Genomic DNA, 23,874 nt, shown 5'->3' with positions numbered 1-23,874 from the left:
CCGGGGGTGAACCTCCGGGTAGGCGGGCAAAAGCCACTGGCGATGTGTTGTGCAGTTCGGTGTCACCAGCCAACTAGCAGGCGGGAATTCCTCCAGCCTCAGTGTGCACGGGAAGCCAGACAGTACACGCTCCAGTCTGACCAACTGGCTTTGGGAAAGACGGTCCCATGCACGAAAAGTCACAGCACGATTCAGGCTCCTCCCCGTCCCAAAGGACCAGTCACGGAGCCCAGGTCAACCGCACCTGACATGCAACACCAGAGACCAGGGCTGGGCAAAATATGGTCCATGGGCCAGATTGAGCCTGCCCCGCCCCCGCTCGGCACTCAGAAAAGCCGGCTGCGGGGCCAGGTGGGCGACTGAGAGCCCGGGTGGGGGGGGGAGGTGAGAGGCTTCTCATGCTGCCCCGCCCCCAGTAGCTCCCATTGGCTGGCTTCTGGCCAATAGCAGCTGCCTGTTTGCAGGACAGGCAGCATGGGAAGTGCCCCCCCCCCTTATTTCCCGGTCTCGCAGCGTTCAGTTCAGAGCAGCGAACGTGGCCCTGTGGCTGCTCTGAGCACGTACAGGGGCATGGAGGGCAGGGACCCTGGTTAAGGATCCTGCTGGGCTGCTGGCTGGGAGCCGCCCAGATAAGGTCTGGCACCCCAGCCCTCCCCCCGCAACCCTCTGCCCCCTCCTGCCCCCTACACCATGTAACCCAAACCGTCCCCCATCCCCGCTCAGATCCAGCCCCCATACACCCTGCATCCCCTCCTACACCCCTCCTCTGGTCACAGCCCTCTCCCAGATCTTGCACCCCAAGCCACTATCCTTGGTCACAGCCCCAATCCCTGCACCCCTCCACCTGCACTCCTGTCCCAGGTCACACCTCCCACCCACACCCTGCACGCCTTCCTCTTACACCCCTCCCCAGGCCAGAGTCCTCTCCTGCACCCCAATCCCCTGTCCCAGGTCACAACCCAAACCGCTACACCCCCTCCTAAGCCCCTGCCCCAGGTCACAATCCCCTCCCTCCCAGATCCCCCACCCCAGTCCCTTACCCCCAGCTCCCGTCTGTCCCAATCTCCATCCCAGGCCCCGCACCATTAATATCATGGAAGAGTGTGGCCCTCGACCACTTTCCAAATTCTTGGAGTGGCCCCCCGTCAAAAATTATTACCCACCCCTGCCAGAGCCAGTGCTTGCAGCCAGGTGGGTACTAAGCTAATGAAAGATTTATTAAGAAAAGAAATGAAGAGTTGTTAAAAGATCATAGCAAGTGAACCCACAAACACACACAAACCCCAACTATACGTACAATATGATGGAGACCAATTCAGCTACAGCTAATCAGGAGAGAGATCTTGGAGTCATCGTGGATAGTTCTCTGAAGACGTCCACGCAGTCAAAAAAGCAAACAGGATGTTAGGAATCATTAAAAAAGGGATACAGAATAAGATGGAGAATATCTTATTGCCCTTATATAAATCCATGGTACGCCCACATCTGGAATACTGTGTACTGATGTGGTCTCCTCATCTCAAAGATATACTGGTGTTAGAAAAGGTTCAAAGACGGGCAACTACAATGATGAGGGGTTTGGAATGGGTCCTATATGAGCAGAGATTAAAGAGACTTGGACTTTTCAGCTTGGAAAAGAGGAGACTGAGGGGGGATAGGATAGAGGTCTATAAAATCATGAGTGGTGTGGCGAAAGTGAATAAGGAAAAGTTATTTACTAGTTTCCATAATATAAGAACTAGGGGCCACCTAATGAAACTAATGGGTAGCCGGTTTAAAACAAATAAAAGGAAGTTCTTCACACAGCACATCGTGAATCTGCGGAACTCCTTGCCTGAGGAGGTTGTGAAGGCAGGACTATAACAGGGTTTAAAAGAGAACTAGATGCATTCATGGAGGTTAGGTCCATTAATGGCTATTAGCCAGGATGAGTAAGAAATGGTGTCCCCAGCTTCTGTTTGTCAGAGGGTGGAGATGGATGGCAGGAGAGAGCTGGCTTGATCAGTACCTGTTCAGTTCACTTCCCCTGGACTATCTGGTATTGGCCACTGTTGGCAGACAGCGTACCGGGCTGGATGGACCTTTGGTCTGACCCTGTATGGCCGTTCTTATATTATGTTCTTAAACACACGAGAGTAACAGTCTTCGGTTCCAAAAGGCAATAGAAGCTGCTAAAGTCAGTAACCTGTTAAGGCCCTTTAGGGCTGACCCGGGCTAACCTGCTGGAGGTCTCTTGCTTATGCTTGGAAATCTTTTCCCTGCAGAGTTCAGGCAGTACAGTGATCAAATTCCTTCTGGTCAGGTGGCTTTATTCCCTTCCCTCAGAGTTCAAACTGCTGGGGCGAGAGTTTGTGCCGATCTTCATAGCTGTGAGGGGAACAGTCAGCAAAGTCTTTTTGCCACTGGTGTTCCAGGGCCGATAAAGAAAAGTTATTTATTAGTTCCCTAAATAGAAGAACTAGAGGACACCAAATGAAATGAATGGGTAGCAGGTTTAAAACTAATAAAAGAAAGTTCTTCACACAGCATGTAGTCAACCTGTGGAACTCCTTGCCAGAGGAGGCTGTGAAGGCTAGGACTATAACAGAGTTTAAAGAGAAGCTAGGTAATTTCATGGAGGTTAGGTCCATAAAAGGCTATTAGCCAGGGGATAAAATGGTGTCCTTGGCCTCTGTTTGTCAGAGGCTGGAGAGGGATGGCAGGAGACAAATCGCTTGATCATTGTCTTCAGTCCACCCCCTCTGGGGCACCTGGTGCTGGCCACTGTCGGCAGACAGGATACTGGGCTGGATGGACCTTTGGTCTGACCCAGTATGGCCGTTCTTATGTTCCCCAATGGTTTGTCATGGTGGTCCTTTGGTTGGGCAGGAGAGGACACCACTTGTGGTAAACCAGTATTTCCCCCTTGGAAACGAGACCCCCCCCCCCCAGTTGGATGGTTTTTTCCAGTGTCATAGCTAAATCTGTGGTCTGTCATGGAGGTCTAGAGCAGCGGTTCCCAAACTTTTCGGCATCACGCCCCCTTTTTGATTTTTGAAAAATCCCCCCCCCCCCCCCCCCCGCAAAAATAGCAGCAAAACTTATTGAGCAAAAAAAAAAAGGAACTGACCGGGGCAGCCAAACTTGATGGGGGAGGCTGGGTCGCCTCGTGCCCCCCCTGGAATTTCTTCATGCCCCCCAGTTTGGGAACCCATGGTCTAGACGGTGCTGGATCCTGCCATGAGGGCAGGGGACTGGACTGGATGACTCGCGAGGTCCCTTCCAGTCCTAGTGATCTATGGTTCTGTGGGTCCTGGGACTGTCGTGATTGCGTCTTGGCCAGGCCTGCACCAGTTGCCAGCCCCAGGACTGCCAAGAGATCTGGCTGGCGGTCAAGCCTGGGGCTACTAGGACAGCTGACTGGTGACCAGCAGCAGCCCCCGGACAGCTGCTGCAGCAGCTGGAGCAGGGTCAGACCCAGGGCGGGAGCAGCTGCAAGCTCCATTTGTCTCGCCTCCGTCCGCGGGGTATTGTTAGTAACGTCGGGGACGGGTCATGTGAGCGGCGTCAATTTTTTGTTTCAAGCCCACAACCTGTCAGTGGCTTTTACTAACAATGCTGGCGGCAAAAATCCTAGCCTTAGCCTTAGCAAACGCGTCTCTGGTCACGGAGCAGACGCGTAAGTGTTATCTTATACAACAGGAGGCAGGTGTTAATAGTGACGTTAATGCAGGCTGCGACTTGCGAGCAGTTCAGAAAGTCCAGACACATAAGAACGGCCACACTGGGTCAGACCAAAGGTCCATCCAGCCCAGTACCCTGCCTGCCCACAGTGGCCAATACCAGGTGCCCCAGAGGGAGTGAAGCGAACAGGTAATGATCAAGCCATCTCTCTCCTGCCATCCATCTCCACCCTCTGACAAACAGAAGCTGGGGACACCATTCCTTACTCATCCTGGCTAATAGCCATTAATGGACCTAACCTCCATGAATGTATCTAGTTCTCTTTTAAACCCTGTTATAGTCCGAGCCTTCACAACCTCCTCAGGCAAGGAGTTCCACAGGTTAACTGTGCACTGTGTGAAGAAGAACTTCCTTTTATTTGTTTTAAACCTGCTGCCCATTAGTTCCGTTTGGTGGCCCCTAGTTCTTATATTATGGGAACAAGTAAATAACTTTTCCTTCTTCACTTTCTCCACACCACTCATGAAACACGTCCCTCTAAATCCAATACCTGTTGCAACAGCACTGGCACACAGGGAAGTCAGGCTGTTCCCAGCCAGGCCTGTGTCCGTTTTCAGAGTGCCTAGGGACCCTGGCGTAAGCTGGCACCTGGTCTGCCAGGGTGTGTCTAAACTTCATGGTTCCATCGATGGAGCCATGTAGATTAGGCTGATCGGCAAAAGGAAATGAAGCCGCGATTTAAATAATCGCGGTTTCATTTACATTTCAATGGCTGCCGCGCTGAGCCGATTAACAGCTGATCCGCTGTTTGTCGGCTCAGCGTGCTAGTCTGGAAGCTCCCCTGCTGACACGAAAGCCCTTTGTCGACTGTCCCGGTAAACCTCATCCTACGAGGCATAACCGGGAGGTCGATAAAGGGCTTTCAAGTCGGCACGGGAGCATCCAGACTAGCGCGCTGAGCCGACAAACAGCTAATCAGCTATTTGTCGGCTCAGCGCGGCAGCCATTGAAATTTAAATGAAGCCGCGATTATTTAAATGTAGACACACCCCCCGATGTCCCGCCTGGTCCAAACTCCGGAACGCTGTGGTTCTTTCTCCCCCGCTTCAAGGGGGTTCACCTCAGGCCCCCACTGAGGTTAAACACAAGCTGCTGGAGCAGAGGTGGGGAACCTTGTTGTGGTCGGGGGGCTGCTGACCCACAGAAAAATCAGTCAGGGGCTGCACAAATAGGAGAGACCCCCCCCTAAGAAGCAGAAAGACACTCCCCCATTCCCCTCACACGCCAGAGCCTCGGGGGGTCCCAGGTTAGTAGGTTTTTGTGGGCCCCTCTCGGCTCTGGGTGGCGGCCAAAAATGAAGCGTTCAGTGTGTGAGAGGGAGCTGCTGGGAAGTGGGTTTGGAGGGTGGGGTGTGGGCGGGAGGGGGCAGGAGTGGGGTAGGGGTGGGAGGGCTGCGTGTGGGATGGGCTAGGAACGGGATGAGGCGGGAGGCACAGCAGGTTGGATCTGGCCCCAACTTGCCTGACTCGGGCCTGCAAGGCTCGGGGTTCCCCTCACCCCGCCGTGGAGAGCTGGTGCTGGGGGGAAGGGGCTGCAGGGCGGCAGGGCTTTGCAAGCCACCGAGCCGAGGGGGCGGAGAAGGCTCGGGATTCCATAGGGAGGGTTGTGAGTTTGTTCTGAAATGGGATTGACATGTTTGCATCTTCCCCCCCCCCCCAGGTTGTCGATTCCCGGTCCCTCCGGACAGACTCCGTGATTGGGGAATTTCGGGTAATGACCTGCAATTTCCTCTCCCCCTAGCTCAGAGGTTCCCAAACTTTTCGGCATCACTCCCCCTTTTTGATTTTGAAAAATCCTCACGCCACCCCCAAAATAGCAGCAAAACGTATTGAGCAAAAAAATAAAAAGGAACTGACCAGGGCAGCAAACTTGATTGGGGGGGGGGGAGGACTGGGTCTCCTTGCACCCCCCCTGGAATTTCCTCACGCCCCCTGGGGGCACGCTCCCCAGTTTAGGAACCCATACTCTAGCTAGTTTGAGTCACTGTGGCCGGCGGCTCAGCCTTTGATTGTGTTTTTCCTTTGATTTTGTAGCTGGATGTCGGGACGGTTTACGCAGAACCAAGTGAGTGAACCCGTGACAGATTGCGAGTGACTTTTTTGGCTCCCTGGAGACCTGCAATTCGACATTCAATTTGCCCACACGGGGCAATTTCTTTGCCACCATGATCCAAATGCAGAGGTCCTCACATGTATTTCTCCCCATATGTGTGTATGTATGGGCGTAAGCATGCACATAAGAACGGCCGTACTGGGTCAGACCAAAGGTCCATCTAGCCCAGTAGCCTGTCTGCCGACAGTGGCCAGCACCAGGTGCCCCAGAGAGGGTGGACTGAAGACAATGATCAAGCAATTTGTCTCCTGCCATCTCTCTCCAGCCTCTGACAAACAGAGGCCAGGGACACCAATTCTGTCCCCTGGCTAATAGCCTTTTATGGACCTAACCTCCATGAAATTATCTAGCTTCTCTTTAAACTCTGCTATAGTCCTAGCTTTCACAGCCTCCTCTGGCAAGGAGTTCCACAGGTTGACTACACGCTGTGTGAAGAAGAACTTTCTTTTATTAGTTTTAAACCTGCTACCCATTAATTTCATTTGGTGTCCTCTAGTTCTTCTATTATACACACAATTGTGTATACATGTCACAGAGTGACACTGTCCCTTTAAGAACCGTGACTTGTTGGCGGGCACCGGTTGTGTTTCAAAGAGGGCACCGGAGAGCCCTGTGAATGAGAACTGACTGAGAGACCCAGCCCCTGGCGCTGGTTGGCTGAGAGGCGGGGCAGGACACGCCTCCCCAACAGCCACAGCGAGCGGTGTACCTCAGCCCCGGCCCCCAGAATTACCGCAGCCCGGCAGCCAGTGGGCTGCGGCCCAGCGGTTGGGAACTTCTGCCCTAAAATTCTTTGCCCCGTCCCTTCTTCGGATGCCACGCAATCTTTCCAGCCTGTAAGGCAGGCGGTAATACGCCAGCGACCCGGTTTCTCTCTTCCAGAGCACGCCTTGCTCAGGAAGTGGCTGCTGCTTTCTGACCCCGAAGACTTTTCTGCTGGCGCCAAAGGTTACGTGAAAGTCAGCCTGTTTGTGCTGGGCTCTGGGGACGAAGCGCCCGTAAGTACCATTTGGCTGTCACTGGAGGAGGGGACCTATCTCCGGGCCCCGTGGGCTTGTATTGTGCCTGGAGATGACACGAAGGGTTGGCTTGAATGAGTTTGTGCTAGGCCAGTTGTGCTACATAATCCTGACCGGGACGAAATCGGAGAGGGAGGGCAAGTGTTGATTGTGTCATAGGTCCTCCAACAGATCCTTGGTCCACGTGAACCAATCACCTGCCTCTGGCAGTGACCTAATCCTGATGAGCAGAGGAAAGAGAACTTTCTCCTTAAGGGCGACCTAAAAAGGAAAAACGTTGGATTTGGGCCTCCTCTTGCGCATGTATAGTACACAAGGAGCCGACTGTGGAGACATCTGAGCCGGTAGCGATTATCCCTGAAAACTCATAGACGATGGGAGAGGGTCCAGATGCCTGGACAAGGACAAATAGAGTCGCCTCCGATAAATGTCAGCTTAACCTCAGTCCCCAGAAAGAGAGGGAGCAAGTAATTAAGCAAGCAATTCGAAAACACCTAGCAGATAAAGTGCTAAGTTACCGTCAGCATGGGCTTGTCTAGAACAAATTGTGTCAAAGCAACACCATAACTCTCTGTGGCAGGATAACAAGCCTTGTGCATAGGGGGAAGCGGTACTTACTATACATCTTGACTTTCTCAAGGCTTTTGATAGTGTCCCACATGACCTTCTCATAAATAAACTAGGGAAATACAACCTAGATGGGGCTACAATCTAACCTATTTAGCCTACTAAGGCGGGTGCAGAACAGGTTGGATAACTGTTCCCAGAGAGTAGTTATCAGTGCTTCACGGACAAGCTGGAAGGGCATATGGAGCGGGGTCCTTCAGGGATCAATTCTGGATCTGGTTCAGCTCAATATCTTCATCAGTGATTTAGGTAACAGCATAGAGAGCACACTGATAAAATGTGCAGATGATAGCTAGCGGGGTGTGTGTGTGTGTGTGTGTGTGTGTGTGCGCGCGCGTAGTTGCAATTGCTTTGGAGGAGAGGGTCAAAATTCAGAATGATCTGGACAAACCAGAGGAATGCTCTAAGGTAAACAGGATGAAGTTAATAAGGACAAATGCAAAGTGCTCCACTTAGGAAGGAACAATCAGTGTCTTACACGCAGAATGGGAAGTGACTGTCTTGGAAGGAGTCCTGCAGAAAGGGATGTAGGGGTATTAAGGCTGTCCCCCACTCTGGCACGACAAATGCAGAGGTTGGGGGCCTGTAAGAGCACCCCAAAACCTTGTCTCTACAGACTCTACTACAGAAACTTCCCCCAAAAATCCTAATACCCGGATTTGGGGGAATCTGCTGCCACCACCCCAAGTAATTCCAAGAAAACCAGGGAAGAGATCACTTGGGAAACCTCTTCCCTAAGGTAAAACTCTCCCCTGCCCCAACCTCTGTTTTGCTTGGAGTTGGGAAAAACAGAGGGGACCCACAGACAGACCTTTCAGGGGACACAAATCAACCAGTCCCAGTTAATTAGAAAAATAAACAAACTCTTATTATCAAAAAAACTCAAAACCTACAGTTGCAAGCATAGTAAAGTGGTTAGATGGAAAGAGCTACCAATTAATCAAGGTACTCAGCCCCCCCCCCCCCCCGGCGCTAACAGCTTTAGTTAGAAAAGAGAGAAAACACCATTACCAGCTCAGACATTAATTCCAAATTCCCAAACAAGGAAAATAATAAATCCTGATGAACTATCTCAATTTTGCTCTACTTACACATTGTAGTAAGTTTGTTCTTGGAGGGAGATGGGCCTCCCATCTCCTTCCGTCTGGGAAGAAAACTCTCTAAGGCTGCATCTGCACTAGTTAGGCCTCAGCTGGAGTACTGTGTCCAGTTCTGGGCGCCACGTTTCAAGAAAGATGTGGAGAAATTGGAAACGGTACAGAGAAGAGTGACAAGAATGATTAAAGGTTTAGAGAACATGACCTATGAAGCCAGGCTTCATGAACTGGGCTTGTTTAGTTTGGAAAAAAGAAGATTAAGGGGGGACATGATAGCGGTTTTCAAATATCTAAAAGGGTGTCACAAGGAGGAAGGAGAAAATTTGTTCCTCTTGGTTTCTGAGGACAGGACAAGGAGTAATGGGCTTAAAGTGCAGCAGGGGAGGTTTAGATTGGACATTAGGAAAAAATTCCTAACTGTCAGGGTGGTCAAATATTGGAATAAATTGCCAAGGGAGGTGGTGGAATCTCCCTCTCTGGAGATATTTAAGAACAGGTTAGATAGACATCTGTCAGGGATGGTGTAGACGGAGCTTGGTCCTGCCTTGAGGGCGGGGGGCTGGACTCGATGACCTCTCGAGGTCCCTTCCAGTCCTATTATTCTATGATTCTATGATCTACACTGCCATTTTTTTTGGCAGAAGGTATGCAAATTGCGCTCTCACGTGCATATCTTCTGCTGATCCTTTTTGCGGAAGAGGTTTTTGCGATAAAAAGCCCCGTGTAGATGAGGCCGTTTGTTGGAAAAAATCCCTTTTGTGCAAGATCCCTTATTCCTCAAAACATGAGGACACTGCTGTGTGGACGGTGCCAAAATGCGATTTAAGATACTTCAACTCCAGTTACGTAATTAACGTAGTTGGAGTTGCATATCTTAAGTCAACTTTCCTCTTTAGTGTAGACCTGGTGTTAGAGACTAACAAAAACATATAGGTAGAATAGGTTGAACCTCCCTGGTCTGGCACCCTCGGGATCGGTGTGGTCCCGAACAAAGCAAAAAGAATCGGAAGAAGATATGCAAATGAGTGTTATATTTGCACATCCTCTTCTGCAAAAAAAATGGCAGTGTCGTTGTAGCCTAAATCTCAAACCCAGAAGAGAGAGAAAAAACCCCTCTTCCAGTTTGAAATTCCTACCTGCATTGTCATTGTCTGACCACCCGATACCGGCCTAGGTACAGGAGACATAGTTAACCCCTTAATCACCAGGTGCTCGTCAGCACTCCTGATTATGACAAGGGGTCAGAGTGGACCCCAAGCTAAATAGGAGTCCACAGTGTGACACTGTTGCAAAGAAAGCAAACCTGAGTCTGGAGAGCACTAACAGGAGTGCTGTGAGCAAGACACGAGAAGTCATTCTTCCGCTCTGCTCTGTGCTGATTGGGGCTCAATTGAAGAAGCCAGAAAAACCAGAGAGATGCTCACGTCACCAGTGTTCCCCTGGTGCTTTGGCCCAAGTGGGAGGGACCATCAAGGCTCAGGGCTCCCTCCCCACGCCCCCGGCCAGATTAACTTGTCTGAGGCTAGTTGATTTTGTGGGGTCCCCCTAGGCTCGGGAGGGGGGCAAAATGAGGGGTGCAGTGTGGGAGGAGGCTTCTGGGGGATGGGATGGAGCCTGGGTGGGAGGTAGGATGCAGGAGTGCTGGAGATGGGGTTGGTTATCAGCAGACAGGATACTGGGGTAGACAGACCTTTGGTCTGACCGAGTCTGGCCGTTCTTAAAGTGTTTTTTCCTGCTAGTGTTGCAGTTCAGCTATATTAGGAATTTGAAGTTGTTTCCCTTTTCTTTTGGAAAACTTCTGGAGTGACGCCAATGTAGATTGGGAGATTTCTCAATCCTTCAATTGAAGGTACGGGGATGTGTGTGAGACAATCTAGCCTTTCTCCTTCCTGGCTGAGCTAATCGGGGATTAACAAAGCAAACGATCAAAGCTCCCGAGTTATGAACAATGTGAATGAAAACGCCCTCCCCCTCCCAGTTAACAAAGTCTCACTTCCTTGACTTTTCTGAGGCCATAAATCCAAATGGGCGTCATTAATTACTGGAAGCATTTACCAAGCAATGGCTTCTCCAGGGCTGGCGCTTTGAAAATCCAGCTCGGATGTCTCTCTGAAAGATCCGCTCTAATTCCAACAGAGAGGATCTTGGGGGAAGTCCTGCAGCCAGCGTTTAGGTTGTTGTGTTTGGGAATCTACATAGCTAGTTCTCCAGCTTTCCATAGAGTCTTCCACGGTAGAAGTGACCTGAATCTCACATTGGGGAAAAATATTCAGGTTACCTCTGTATATCACAAGGGATCAAAACGCCATGTTCCCTGCTGCAGGTCGCCTCTAGTTGTACGTTAGGACAAGGAAGAATTCTATCTGACCTTTCTGACAGCCGGCTCCCAGAGTGAATGAAAGGAGGGGAATCTGAAAGCACTCAAAATCCACATGCTTCCCTTTAAAACCAACGAGCAGTCCTGTGGCACCTTGGGGTGTGTCTACACTACAGAGAAGATCGGAGCTGCTGCTGTCGATCTTCGGGCATTCGAATGAGTGGGTTGGGTCTAGTGAAGACACACGGATTTGAACTGAGGGGCGTGCCGGTCGACGCCGGCAGTCCTGCTCCTACGAGGAGTAAGGAAAGCCGACGGGAGCGTGTGCTCCCCTCGACCTCTCGCTGTGTGGACGGCGCCAAAATGCGATTTAAGATTCTTCAACTCCAGCTACGTAATGAACGTAGCTGGAGTTGCATATCTTAAGTCGACTTTCCCCTTTAGTGTAGACCTGGTCTCCGAGACTAACAAAAAAATATAGGTAGAACAGGTTGAACCTCCCTGGTCTGGCACCCTCGGGACCGGTATGGTCCCGAACAAAGGAATTTGCCGGACTAGGGAGGTCAGGCATTCCGGCTGTTCTGAGGCTCCCCTCTTTGTGCAGTGGCCTGATCTCTTCCGGCCAACCTGTCTGGCTCTGCTGCTCCCAACCCACCCCGAGGGCTCTGCTCTCTGCCGCCAGCCCTACGCATGGGGCAGCCACTGCTCCCGGGATTCCCTGCCTCCAGCTTACTGGCCCTTCAGGCTGCTGCTGACCAGACCGGTTCTGCTCCCAGCTGTTCTCAACCTCTGTAGCGGGGGCTGTCTGGTCTAGCAACATCCGTGGTCTTGCCGGACCACAGATGTTGCTGGACAAGAAATGATACAGGTTGAACCTGAGCTTTCATGGGCAAAACCCACTTCGTCAGCTGAGATAATTGTGAGCAAACGAACCAAGCTGCACAAGGTTCCTTGGGCATACAACCCCATGCTCCTTTGTGTATGAGCCAGCGTGTTTTGTGCCTACCATACTCCTTTTTGTACCTGCAGTGGCAGAAACTATGAACTTTGGCTGAATTTAGTGTGTGACCAAATGGTGGGAAGTGTAAAATATTTTCCCTCCACCCTCTTGACTCACGGAGAATGCTTCCAGGAAGGGACCGTTTGTGACGGATGAGCAATACTTGTTATTGCAGCTCTTCTCGGTGATCAGTGAGCTACTCTGAGCCATTGAGAGATGTGTTCAGCGTATTAGCAATTACTCATTGCTCGTGTACAGGCAGCTCCCCTCCCATGTCAACCTCAGACTCATTGGGAAACTGGAATTGGACTCTGGGTCTGCATACAGGCTGGGGGTGGCTAGCTCGCTGCACTAAGCAATGTTCTCTCTTTGGGATTCCCAGCCTCACACCACCTCCTCCCTCCTTGCATTAACCTTGTTAGCGCTGGTTCTCCACATAGTAATATGAGGCGCCTGTGACGTAATGGGGGGTACCTTGCTGGTGGCTATGCTGGGCAGTGGGCTGTGGGTGACCTCCGCTGGCTGCTGGCTGCAGCACGGCCCAGCAGGGCAGGGGATGAGGCATTAGGCAAGGGGGCTCTGAACCTGTCTGACCAGTTATCTCCCAGGGAGCGGAACAATGGGAAGAAGGGGAGTGGAGCCCTGACTGGGGGCAGGACTGGATGTTAGTGAGTTAGTGTCTGTCTGGGATCATGGAGGAGACAGCCTAGGGAAGAGGCTGGAATTTAGGGGCCCCGTCTCCCCCATCTCAAGGGGGGGCTGAGGCATCCTAGGCCTGCCCTGGAACCAGATGACATCTGTGCTGAGCTGTATCCTGGAGAAGCAATAAACTCCCTCTATTCTACTGGCTGGGGGAGTCTGTCCGGGAGCTGCAGGAGACGGGAAAACCCCAACGCGCCGTCACAGCGCCCATCTTTGCATGTGTCTGTATTAAGGATGGTAAGTATCGTGTAACTGACTAATCGAATAGTCGATGCATTTTTGCATCGACTATTCGATTCGTTGATAGGGCGGCGCTGCCCTTTGAAACGCCGCTGTGGTGTTTCAAAGGGTCAGCAGTGCATGGAGCCCAGGGTCAGCTGGGGACTCCCCAGCTGACCCTGGGCTCCGTGCAGCGCTGCCACTATAAAGTTCCCCCCAACTCCTCCCCCCTCCTTGCTGCCTCTATCTGATAGAGGCAACAAGCGGGGGCAGGGGGGAGGAAGCGACTAGTCGACTATCCTGTTGACTAGTCCTGAATATCCCTAGTCAATATCTCTGCCAAACGGAAGTTTCCACTTACTGCATCTGATGAAGTAGGATCCCGCTCATGGCCAAATAGATCGGTTAGTCTCGAAGGGTACGTCTAGACTTATTTTCACTTTCGACAGGGGAATGTAAATGAAGGACTTCGAAATTGAAAATGAAGCGCTGATTTACAAATCTCATGCTTCATTTGCATAATTGCATCCGAGTGCTTTTTTGGAAGATAGTTTCGAAAAAAAACCCAAAACAGCCTGAACGGGTTCTTTTGAAAATACTCCCCCTTTTTCAAAAGAACCCTGTAAACCTAATTTTTTCAGGAATAAGGGTTCTTTTGAAAGTTTTTTTTCCCCCCAAAAGAACCTCATCCAGACTGTTTTTTTTAATCTCTTACGAAAGAGCGCTCCGATGCGATTATGCAAATGAAGTGCAAGTTTTTTAAATCAGCACTTCATTTGCAATTTCGAAGTCCTTCATTTACATTCCTCTGTCGAAAGTGAAAGTACGTCAGACGTACCCTAAGGTGCCGCAGGGACTCCTCATTGTTTTTGCTGAAACAGACCAACGTAGCTTCCCCTCTGAAACCCGGTGGCTACAGGCGCTTTCTATATTAAGCACCTAATCACAGATTTCTGTGGTGTTTTGATGAGATAAACGGAGAACACCGCAAAAGGAATTCCACATGTCAAACCTGTGAGGCGTTTGCTTTGGGGAAGGAAGTACGATATAAAAGCAGGACCGTTTTGGGGAGTGAATCAAACTTCACTCGCTTCTCGATGCTTCTCCGCGAGGATCACCTTCCTTTCTGTGTTCTGCATTGTGCTGTGTGCATCTTGGATTACGATCTGTGGTTAATCCATACCGACCGTACCTGATTGATGGACCTCCTCCTACCAGCAGAACCAGACTCAAACTCCAACACGCAGACGTTAGGGCTGTGTCTAGAGTGGCCACTTTTTCCGGAAAATCAGCTGCTTTTCCGGAAAAACTTGCCAGCTATCTACACTGGCCGCTTGAATTTCCACAAAAGCACTGACGATCTCATGTAAGATTTCAGTGCTTTTGCGGAAATACTATGCTGCTCCCGTTCGGGCAAAAGTCTTTTTCCGAAAAACTTTTGTGCAAAAGGGCCAGTGTAGACAGCAGAGAGTTGTTTTCCGCGAAAAAGCCCCGATGGCGAAAATGGCGTTTGGGGCTTTTTTGTGGAAAAGTGCGTCTAAATTGGCCACGGATGCTTTTCCGCAAAATCTAGACACGCTTTTCCGAAAATGCTTTTAACGGAAAACTTTTCCGTTAAAAGCATTTCTGGAAAATCATGCCAGTCTAGACGTAGCCTAGGAGTGAAACGGTCATGGGCCTCATGAGGGCAGTTAGTAAAGGTTCAGATGTAGCAGGTGCTGTGTGCCGGTGATTTGACAGAAGAGATGGGTCAGGTCTGAATCCAAACTTTCCAGGCTGGCTGAGTGGGGCGTTCCCAGGCAGGATGTGTTGCCGGTTTATGGGGAAGGAGGTCTCACTTGGGGGCAATGGTGCATTTTATGCCTTCTGTGCTTAGCGGATGCTGTTTCTCTGCTTTGCGGGATGTTTCAGCTTCTCCCCCCCGTCGGTCGCTCCGCTGGTAACAGCCTGTTTGTTTGTCTCGCAGCTGGAGAAGAAAGACGTGGCTGATGACAAGGAGGATATCGAGGGGAATCTTCTGCGCCCAACTGGGGTCACTCTGAGGGGGGCTCACTTCTGCCTGAAAATTTACAGAGCTGAAGACCTGCCCCAGAGTACGTTGACCCTCTGCCCATTCTGGTTGCCGCTGACCCGGGCCAATGGCCTGGAAATGAGGCAGCAACAGTAACAGGGTCCTGTGGAACACGGATGGACTCCCTCAGTTCTGTGCCTGTCACTCCCACGCTGGAACCGTTACCGCCTCGGGCCAGCGCCCCGGCAGGCATGTGTCCATGGAAAATGAGGTGCAAATGGGAACAGCACCACCGGCGCCCGCGGAGTTATGCTGATTTACACCCGCGGGGGAGCTGCGTTTTGACGTTCCCGTGGGGGTCACTCAGCAGAATTCGGCGTCCACGCTGGAAAAGTCATTCCGGGATTGTTACAGGGACGAGACCTGGGGGTGGGTTAAAGGGCTCGGGAGGCATCTGCTGCTGCTCCCGCTAGGGACTGGCACTCCATGCCTTGGAAGGGATGGAAAACCTCATAGCGGTCTCGGGGGACAGTGCTCACAGATGTGCCTGCCGCGGAAGTGGTGCTACCTAGAGCAGTGTTTCTTAAACTTTATAAGACCGAAGAACACCAAACATTTTTTCTTTTTTATGGAGGACACCAAAGATTTTTGTTGAGGGGGGAAAATAAAAAAGCCCCCCAGAGAAAAGTTGAGACAAAAAAAAAAAAAAGGCTTGTCCCTTTAAGGCAGGGGTGTCCAAACTTTTTTCAAAGAGGGCCAGATTGGATGAAGTGAACATGGGTGAGGGCCGGCCATTTTGCCTGACATTCTTTGAACCATTAAAATTAAATGCAACTTAACTATTTTATGCAAAGTTTATTGCAAACGGCATACTTTTCATTTTGTCACATGGATGACAAATCTAAACAGGTGTTAAATCACTCTGCCTTTCATATCTGAAGGCCAGATGAAAAAAAAATCCAGGAAGCTGAAATATGTGTCAGGAACATTGTAAAGTACATTACATATTATTGGTAATAAAGGTTGTCTGTCAACTTTTAAGTTAAAAAAATATGAACAGGAACATAACACCAAGTATCCATGTTGTGTCCAAATATATTTATAACTGATTTAGACCAACTGACATTAACTGAGATTTTACAATGTATTCATCTCAATACATATGGATTCATTGGGGGCCATAAAAGATAGATATTGCCAAATTACCTGTGGGGCCGTATTAAACCGGAACACGGGCCGCGATTGTCCCGCGGGCCGGACTTTGGACATGCCTGCTTTAAGGGTAGCCATTTTGAATTCTGTTCTCTCCACGGCACACCTCCAACTGCCTTTAAGAAACGCTGAGCTAGAGGGCTCATTGGGAAACCTAAGGCTGGATGAGGCCAGAGAGCTGGAACGGCGCAGACTGGCAGCCGGGTCATTCTGGGGTGGCCGCTGACAGGTCCCCTACTCCTCCTCGCTGATTGGTGAGGCCTCTTCTCCTTTGCAGTGGACGATGCCGTCCTGGACAACGTCAAGCAGATCTTTGGCTTGGAGAGCAACAAGAAGAACCTGGTGGATCCATTTGTGGAAGTCAGCTTTGCCGGCAGAACGGTGAGCGGCGGGAACAGACGGGCTCCCCTCTACCTGGGCAGGAACCGGCCTCTGTCTTCTGGACGCCTGCTGCCTTAGCAAACCCGTTGCCTGGGCAGCGTTTGGGTTTGAGCTAGGTTCCCCCGAGGGCGCCACGGGCGCAGGGGAATGCGGGAGAGGGGAGGCCACGTTTGAGAGACCCTGTTTCCTGGTCGATGAAAGTAAAGGAAGTAAGCAAAGGGGGCGGGGGAGGGGGATGGTCTTGGGGCATCTCTGGTACCTCTGTTGCTTTGGAGAAAAGCAAAGAGGGTGAGGTCGGCAGCAGACTGACCCGCTGGGCTGCAGGGGCGTTGCTCCCCTCTACTCGCAGAACCCGAGATGGGGAAGGTTCGTCGCTCTGGTGGTTCGTTTCCGGGAGCCTCCTCCACCTGGCCTGGCCCCTAGAACACCTTTGCCCAAGGGCGTCCGGTAGCCAAGGCCGTGCCTTCCCAAACCACCAGGCACAGCCCCACCCACACTCCACCCCAGAGCGCCTGCTGTAGGCGTGCTGGGGACGGAGCGCTGCTGCCCCCGAATGCCCGCCCTGTGCTCCTGGAACCGTGCAGCCTCCTCCCTCCCTGGCGCTCTGGGGAGGTGGGGGAGCCGTGCCGCACGCACGCACCCTCCCCCCTCGCCTCTCTTCTCCTCCCTGGCGCTCTGGGGAGGTGGGGGAGCCATGCCGCACGCACGCACCCTCCCCCCTCGCCTCTCTTCTCCTCCCTGGCGCTCTGGGGAGGTGGGGGAGCCGTGCCCCACGCACACACCCTCCCCCCTCGCCTCTCGTCTCCTCCCTGGCGCTCTGGGGAGGTGGGGGAGCCGTGCCGCATGCATGCACCTCCCCCCTCGCCTCTCTTCTCCTCTCTGGCGCTCTGGGGAGGTGGGGGAGCCATGCCGCATGCATGCACCTCCCCCCTCGCCTCTCTTCTCCTCCCTGGCGCTCTGGGGAGGTGGGGGAGCCTTGCCGCACGCACGCACCTCCCCCCTCGCCTCTCTTCTCCTCCCTGGCGCTCTGGGGAGGTGGGGGAGCCATGCCGCATGCATGCACCTCCCCCCTCGCCTCTCTTCTCCTCCCTGGCGCTCTGGGGAGGTGGGGGAGCCTTGCCGCACGCACGCACCCTCCCCCCCCCCCTCGCCTCTCTTCTCCTCCCTGGCGCTCTGGGGAGGTGGGGGAGCCGTGCCCCATGCACGCACCCTCCCCCTCGCCTCTCTTCTCCTCCCTGGCGCTCTGGGGAGGTGGGGGAGCCTTGCCCCATGCACGCACCCTCCCCCTCGCCTCTCTTCTCCTCCCTGGCGCTCTGGGGAGGTGGGGGAGCCGTGCCGCACGCACGCACCTCCCCCCTCGCCTCTCTTCTCCTCCCTGGCGCTCTGGGGAGGTGGGGGAGCCGTGCCGCACGCACGCACCTCCCCCCTCGCCTCTCTTCTCCTCCCTGGCGCTCTGGGGAGGTGGGGGAGCCGTGCCCCACGCACACACCCTCCCCCCTCGCCTCTCTTCTCCTCTCTGGCGCTCTGGGGAGGTGGGGGAGCCTTGCCGCACGCACGCACCTCCCCCCTCGCCTCTCTTCTCCTCTCTGGCGCTCTGGGGAGGTGGGGGAGCCTTGCCGCATGCACGCACCCTCCCCCCTCGCCTCTCTTCTCCTCCCTGGCGCTCTGGGAAGGTGGGGGAGCCTTGCCGCGCGCACGCACCCTCCCCCCTCGCCTCTCTTCTCCTCTCTGGCGCTCTGGGGAGGTGGGGGAGCCGTGCCGCACGCACGCACCCTCCCCCCTCGCCTCTCTTCTCCTCCCTGGCGCTCTGGGGAGGTGGGGGAGCCTTGCCGCGCGCATGCACCTCCCCCCTCGCCTCTCTTCTCCTCTCTGGCACTCTGGGGAGGTGGGGGAGCCGTGCCGCGGGCACGCACCTCCCCCCTCGCCTCTCTTCTCTCTGGCGCTCTGGGGAGGTGGGGGAGCCGTGCCGCGGGCACGCACCCTCCCCCCTCGCCTCTCGTCTCCTCCCTGGCGCTCTGGGGAGGTGGGGGAGCCGTGCCGCATGCACGCACCTCCCCCCTCACCTCTCTTCTCACTGGCGCTCTGGGGAGGTGGGGGAGCCTTGCCGCACGCACCCTCCCCCTCGCCTCTCTTCTCTCTGGCGCTCTGGGGAGGTGGGGGAGCCTTGCCGCACGCACCCTCCCCCTCGCCTCTCTTCTCTCTGGCGCTCTGGGGAGGTGGGGGAGCCTTGCCGCACGCATGCACCTCCCCCCTCACCTCTCTTCTCCTCTCTGGCGCTCTGGGGAGGTGGGGGAGCCTTGCCGCATGCACGCACCCTCCCCCTCACCTCTCTTCTCCTCCCTGGCGCTCTGGGGAGGTGGGGGAGCCTTGCCGCACGCATGCACCTCCCCCCTCGCCTCTCTTCTCCTCCCTGGCGCTCTGGGAAGGTGGGGGAGCCTTGCCGCACGCACGCACCTCCCCCTCGCCTCTCTTCTCCTCCCTGGCGCTCTGGGGAGGTGGGGGAGCCGTGCCGCACGCACGCACCCTCCCCCCTCGCCTCTCTTCTCCTCCCTGGCGCTCTGGGGAGGTGGGGGAGCCGTGCCGCACGCACGCACCCTCCCCCCTCGCCTCTCTTCTCCTCCCTGGCGCTCTGGGGAGGTGGGGGAGCCTTGCCGCATGCACGCACCCTCCTCCTCGCCTCTCTTCTCCTCCCTGGCGCTCTGGGGAGGTGGGGGAGCCGTGCCGCACGCACGCACCTCCCCCCTCGCCTCTCTTCTCCTCCCTGGCGCTCTGGGGAGGTGGGGGAGCCTTGCCGCGCGCACGCACCCTCCCCCTCACCTCTCTTCTCCTCCCTGGCGCTCTGGGGAGGTGGGGGGAGTCGTGCCGCACGCACGCACCCTCCCCCCTCGCCTCTCGTCTCCTCCCTGGCGCTCTGGGGAGGTGGGGGAGCCGTGCCGCACGCACGCACCCTCCCCCCTCGCCTCTCTTCTCCTCCCTGGCGCTCTGGGGAGGTGGGGGAGCCGTGCCGCACGCACGCACCTCCCCCCTCGCCTCTCTTCTCCTCCCTGGCGCTCTGGGGAGGTGGGGGAGCCTTGCCGCGCGCACGCACCCTCCCCCTCACCTCTCTTCTCCTCCCTGGCGCTCTGGGGAGGTGGGGGGAGTCGTGCCGCACGCACGCACCCTCCCCCCTCGCCTCTCTTCTCCTCCCTGGCGCTCTGGGGAGGTGGGGGAGCCTTGCCGCACGCACGCACCTCCCCCCTCGCCTCTCTTCTCCTCTCTGGCGCTCTGGGGAGGTGGGGGAGCCGTGCCGCACGCACGCACCCTCCCCCCTCGCCTCTCGTCTCCTCCCTGGCGCTCTGGGGAGGTGGGGGAGCCTTGCCGCGCGCACGCACCCTCCCCCCTCGCCTCTCTTCTCCTCCCTGGCGCTCTGGGGAGGTGGGGAAGCCGTGCCGCGCGCATGCACCTCCCCCCTCGCCTCTCTTCTCCTCTCTGGCGCTCTGGGGAGGTGGGGGAGCCGTGCCGCGGGCACGCACCCTCCCCCCTCGCCTCTCGTCTCCTCCCTGGCGCTCTGGGGAGGTGGGGGAGCCGTGCCGCATGCACGCACCTCCCCCCTCACCTCTCTTCTCCTCTCTGGCGCTCTGGGGAGGTGGGGGAGCCGTGCCGCACGCACGCACCTCCCCCCTCACCTCTCTTCTCCTCCCTGGCGCTCTGGGGAGGTGGGGGAGCCGTGCCGCATGCACGCACCCTCCCCCTCACCTCTCTTCTCCTCCCTGGCGCTCTGGGGAGGTGGGGGAGCCATGCCGCGCGCATGCACCTCCCCCCTCGCCTCTCTTCTCTCTGGCGCTCTGGGGAGGTGGGGGAGCCTTGCCGCACGCACCCTCCCCCTCGCCTCTCTTCTCTCTGGCGCTCTGGGGAGGTGGGGGAGCCTTGCCGCACGCATGCACCTCCCCCCTCACCTCTCTTCTCCTCTCTGGCGCTCTGGGGAGGTGGGGGAGCCTTGCCGCACGCACGCACCCTCCCCCTCACCTCTCTTCTCCTCCCTGGCGCTCTGGGGAGGTGGGGGAGCCTTGCCGCACGCACGCACCCTCCCCCTCACCTCTCTTCTCCTCTCTGGCGCTCTGGGGAGGTGGGGGAGCCTTGCCGCACGCATGCACCTCCCCCCTCACCTCTCTTCTCCTCTCTGGCGCTCTGGGGAGGTGGGGGAGCCTTGCCGCATGCACGCACCCTCCCCCTAGCCTCTCTTCTCCTCCCTGGCGCTCTGGGGAGGTGGGGGAGCCTTGCCGCATGCACGCACCCTCCCCCTCGCCTCTCTTCTCCTCTCTGGCGCTCTGGGGAGGTGGGGGAGCCTTGCCGCATGCACGCACCCTCCCCCTCGCCTCTCTTCTCCTCCCTGGCGCTCTGGGGAGGTGGGGGAGCCTTGCCGCACGCACGCACCCTCCCCCTCACCTCTCTTCTCCTCTCTGGCGCTCTGGGGAGGTGGGGGAGCCTTGCCGCATGCACGCACCCTCCCCCTCACCTCTCTTCTCCTCCCTGGCACTCTGGGGAGGTGGGGGAGCCGTGCCGCACGCACGCACCTCCCCCCTCGCCTCTCTTCTCCTCCCTGGCGCTCTGGGGAGGTGGGGGAGCCGTGCCGCACGCACGCACCCTCCCCCCTCGCCTCTCTTCTCCTCTCTGGCGCTCTGGGGAGGTGGGGGGAGTCGTGCCGCAAGCACGCACCCTCCCCCCCCCCTCGCCTCTCTTCTCCTCCCTGGCGCTCTGTGGAGGTGGGGGAGCTTTGCCGCACGCACGCACCTCCCCCCTCGCCTCTCTTCTCCTCCCTGGCGCTCTGGGGAGGTGGGGGAGCCGTGCCGCGGGCACGCACCCTCCCCCCTCGCCTCTCTTCTCCTCTCTGGCGCTCTGGGGAGGTGGGGGAGCCTTGCCGCACGCACCCTCCCCCCTCGCCTCTCTTCTCTCTGGCGCTCTGGGGAGGTGGGGGAGCCTTGCCGCACGCACCCTCCCCCCTCGCCTCTCTTTTCTCTGGCGCTCTGGGGAGGTGGGGGAGCCATGCCGCACGCATGCACCTCCCCCCTCGCCTCTCTTCTCCTCTCTGGCGCTCTGGGGAGGTGGGGGAGCCGTGCCGCACGCACGCTCCCTCCCCCTCACCTCTCTTCTCCCTGGCGCTCCAGGGAAGCGGGGGTGTACTCAACATGCTACCCCTTCTTCTCTCCTCCCCGTGGGGGGCGGAGCTTCAGCAGAGGGGGCGGGGCTGTCAGTGAGGCGAGGGGCCGGCCTCCCTCAGCTTCACCAACCCCCCAGCCGGATTCCGTGTTCTAACCATCCTCACGCTTTGGGGAAGGCTCATCTCCTCAGCCTTTGAGGCGCCCCCTTTGTGCTGAACTAGGACGGGGAAGGGCACGTGGGGAATGCCTGGGGAGAGGGACAGTTTCACACCCATCTGTGCCCGGCCCCGGCCCCTTCATCCATGTAACAAAATGACAATGGAAAAAAAAACCCTGCAAAGGAAAGTGGCAAAATAAATACAGCTCCCTCCCTCCCTCCCTCCCTCCGGGATCCACAGCCTGTCTTGGCGCCCTTCGAACAAAGGCAGCCGTTGTGCGGAATAGGAGACGGGGGCAAAGCCAAGTTCTGAGTAGCAGTCGATTAGTCCCGGGACACGTCTCGCTGGAGAACATGTGGATTCCTGTGTCCTTTGCTGCCGCCGAGTCGTGTCTGCTCCGGGCTCTTGGCGGTGCTGTGGTATTACAAATGACGCTGCCCATTCGGCTCCTGGGATGGGGGAGGGAAGGAATGACGGGGAGAGAATTTCCTAGCTCAGGGCCCGGCGACCGCTTTGGAAGCGGCTTGCCTGGATGGATGCTTGTCGTTTCGTTGTCTGGTAAATATTCGCAGGTCCTACACTGTGGTCCGTGGTCCTTGAGGGCATGTCCCCGGATCCGACCTCTCCTCTCGTAGCTTCCAGCTGATAAATTCCATTGTGAGACATTAAACGCTTTCCCGACCTTACGTTTCCAGGTAGGCAGCAGGGCGTAGTCATGATGGGGATGTTACGGGATCACGAATGGGGATGGGGCGGAGAGTTTGGGAAGGCGGGGGAAGGGTCTACAAAAGAATCTATTCATATGTGGCGGAGTCCATTGTGAATAGGTTCTCCTGTGCCCCCCCCCCCCCCCCGTAGTAACTTGGTACAGTTCATTCCATAGTCCCAGGCCGCACCCAAGAATGGGGTTTCCTGCGTTGCCCATGGGGTGGAGGGTTCCATTTTGTCAGAGGAGGGGGGTGCGGGTGGACCGTAGGCCTCATCCTGAGTCACCTGAACTGGACTCAGCCGACTTTAACTTGGTCTGGGCCAAAGTTCCCTCTAAATGGTGAAAGGTCAAGGGCCGCATTCTTCCGTCCTAGTAATGGGGTGCAGGGTCTGGGACGGAGGTTGGGTGCAGAAGGGAGTTTGGGGGAGGGGATTGGGGTGCAGGAGGGGGTGCGGGGTCTGGGAGGGGGGTTGGGTGCAGAAGGGAGTTTGGGGGAGGGGATTGGGGTGCAGGAGGGGGTGCAGGGTCTGGGACGGAGGTTGGGTGCAGAAGGGAGTTTGGGGGAGGGGATTGGGGTGCAGGATCTGGAATGGAGGTTGGGTGCAGAAGGGAGTTTGGGGTAGGCGACTGGGGTGCAGGAGGGGGTACGAGGTCTGGGAGGGGGGTTGGGTGCAGAAGGGAGTTTGGGGGAAGGGATTGGGGTGCAGGAGGGGGTGCGGGGTCTGGGAGAGGGGTTGGGTGCAGAAGGGAGTTTGGGGGAGGGAATTGGGGTGCAGGAGGGGGTGCAGGGTCTGGGACGGAGGCTGGGTGCAGAAGGGAGTTTGGGGTAGGGGATTGGGGTGCAGGAAGGAGTGAGCGGTCTGGGAGGGGGCTATGGGTGCAGGAGAAGATTCTGACCAGGAGGAGAGGTATAGGAGGGGGTGTAGGGTCTGAAAAGGGTTGTGATCTGGGACAAGAGAGTGGGGTGCAGGGTCTGGGAAGAGGACTAGGCACAGGAGCAGGGTTCAGGGGGTTTGGGTTATGTGGGGCAGGGGTGCAGGAGAGGGTTGGAGGAATGGAGGGGTGGAGACTCTGGCTGCGAGGCAGACTCTGGCTGGGAAGCCCTTATCTAGGCGGCTCCAGCCAGCAGGTCCCTCGGGCAGGCTCGGAGCAGCCAGCTGCGGAGGCCATGTGCTGCTCTGAACCCCCCGCGCCCAGGGGGCGGTGGTGTGCTTTGTGTGCAGCCTGCCCTGCGAACACGGCCCAGGCAACTCCCATTGGCCAGAAAGCAGCCAATGGGAGCTGAAAGACTGTGATGGGGGTAGGGGCAGTGCACAAAACTGCTCCTTCCCCACCCTGGCTAGATCTGGGGGCTTGGCATGTCGGATCCGGCCCACGGGCCATATTTGCCTGTCTCTGTCCTTACGTTCTGTGACGGGGTGAATAACACTTTCACATTCCCTTGGTCCG

General features: G+C 56.1%; 1 protein-coding gene across 12 annotated transcripts in view; it reads left to right on the top strand.

Annotated features, from left to right (window-relative positions):
- Positions 1-23,874, top strand: part of DYSF (dysferlin) — a 263,140-nt gene that overhangs the window by 53,171 nt on the left and 186,095 nt on the right. For all 12 annotated transcript variants that reach the window (XM_075931062.1, XM_075931054.1, XM_075931056.1 and 9 more), the window contains exons 9-13: positions 5,383-5,433; positions 5,757-5,787; positions 6,718-6,833; positions 14,783-14,909; positions 16,317-16,420. In XM_075931062.1, coding sequence (XP_075787177.1) covers positions 5,383-5,433; positions 5,757-5,787; positions 6,718-6,833; positions 14,783-14,909; positions 16,317-16,420 — 429 coding nt within the window. The remainder of the gene's footprint in view (positions 1-5,382; positions 5,434-5,756; positions 5,788-6,717; positions 6,834-14,782; positions 14,910-16,316; positions 16,421-23,874) is intronic.

This window comes from Pelodiscus sinensis, chromosome 5 (genome assembly GCF_049634645.1).
Source record: "Pelodiscus sinensis isolate JC-2024 chromosome 5, ASM4963464v1, whole genome shotgun sequence".
NCBI lineage: Eukaryota > Metazoa > Chordata > Testudines > Trionychidae > Pelodiscus > Pelodiscus sinensis.
The sequence above is the reverse complement of the archived record's forward strand: the minus strand, read 5'-3'. Positions and strand labels throughout refer to the sequence as shown.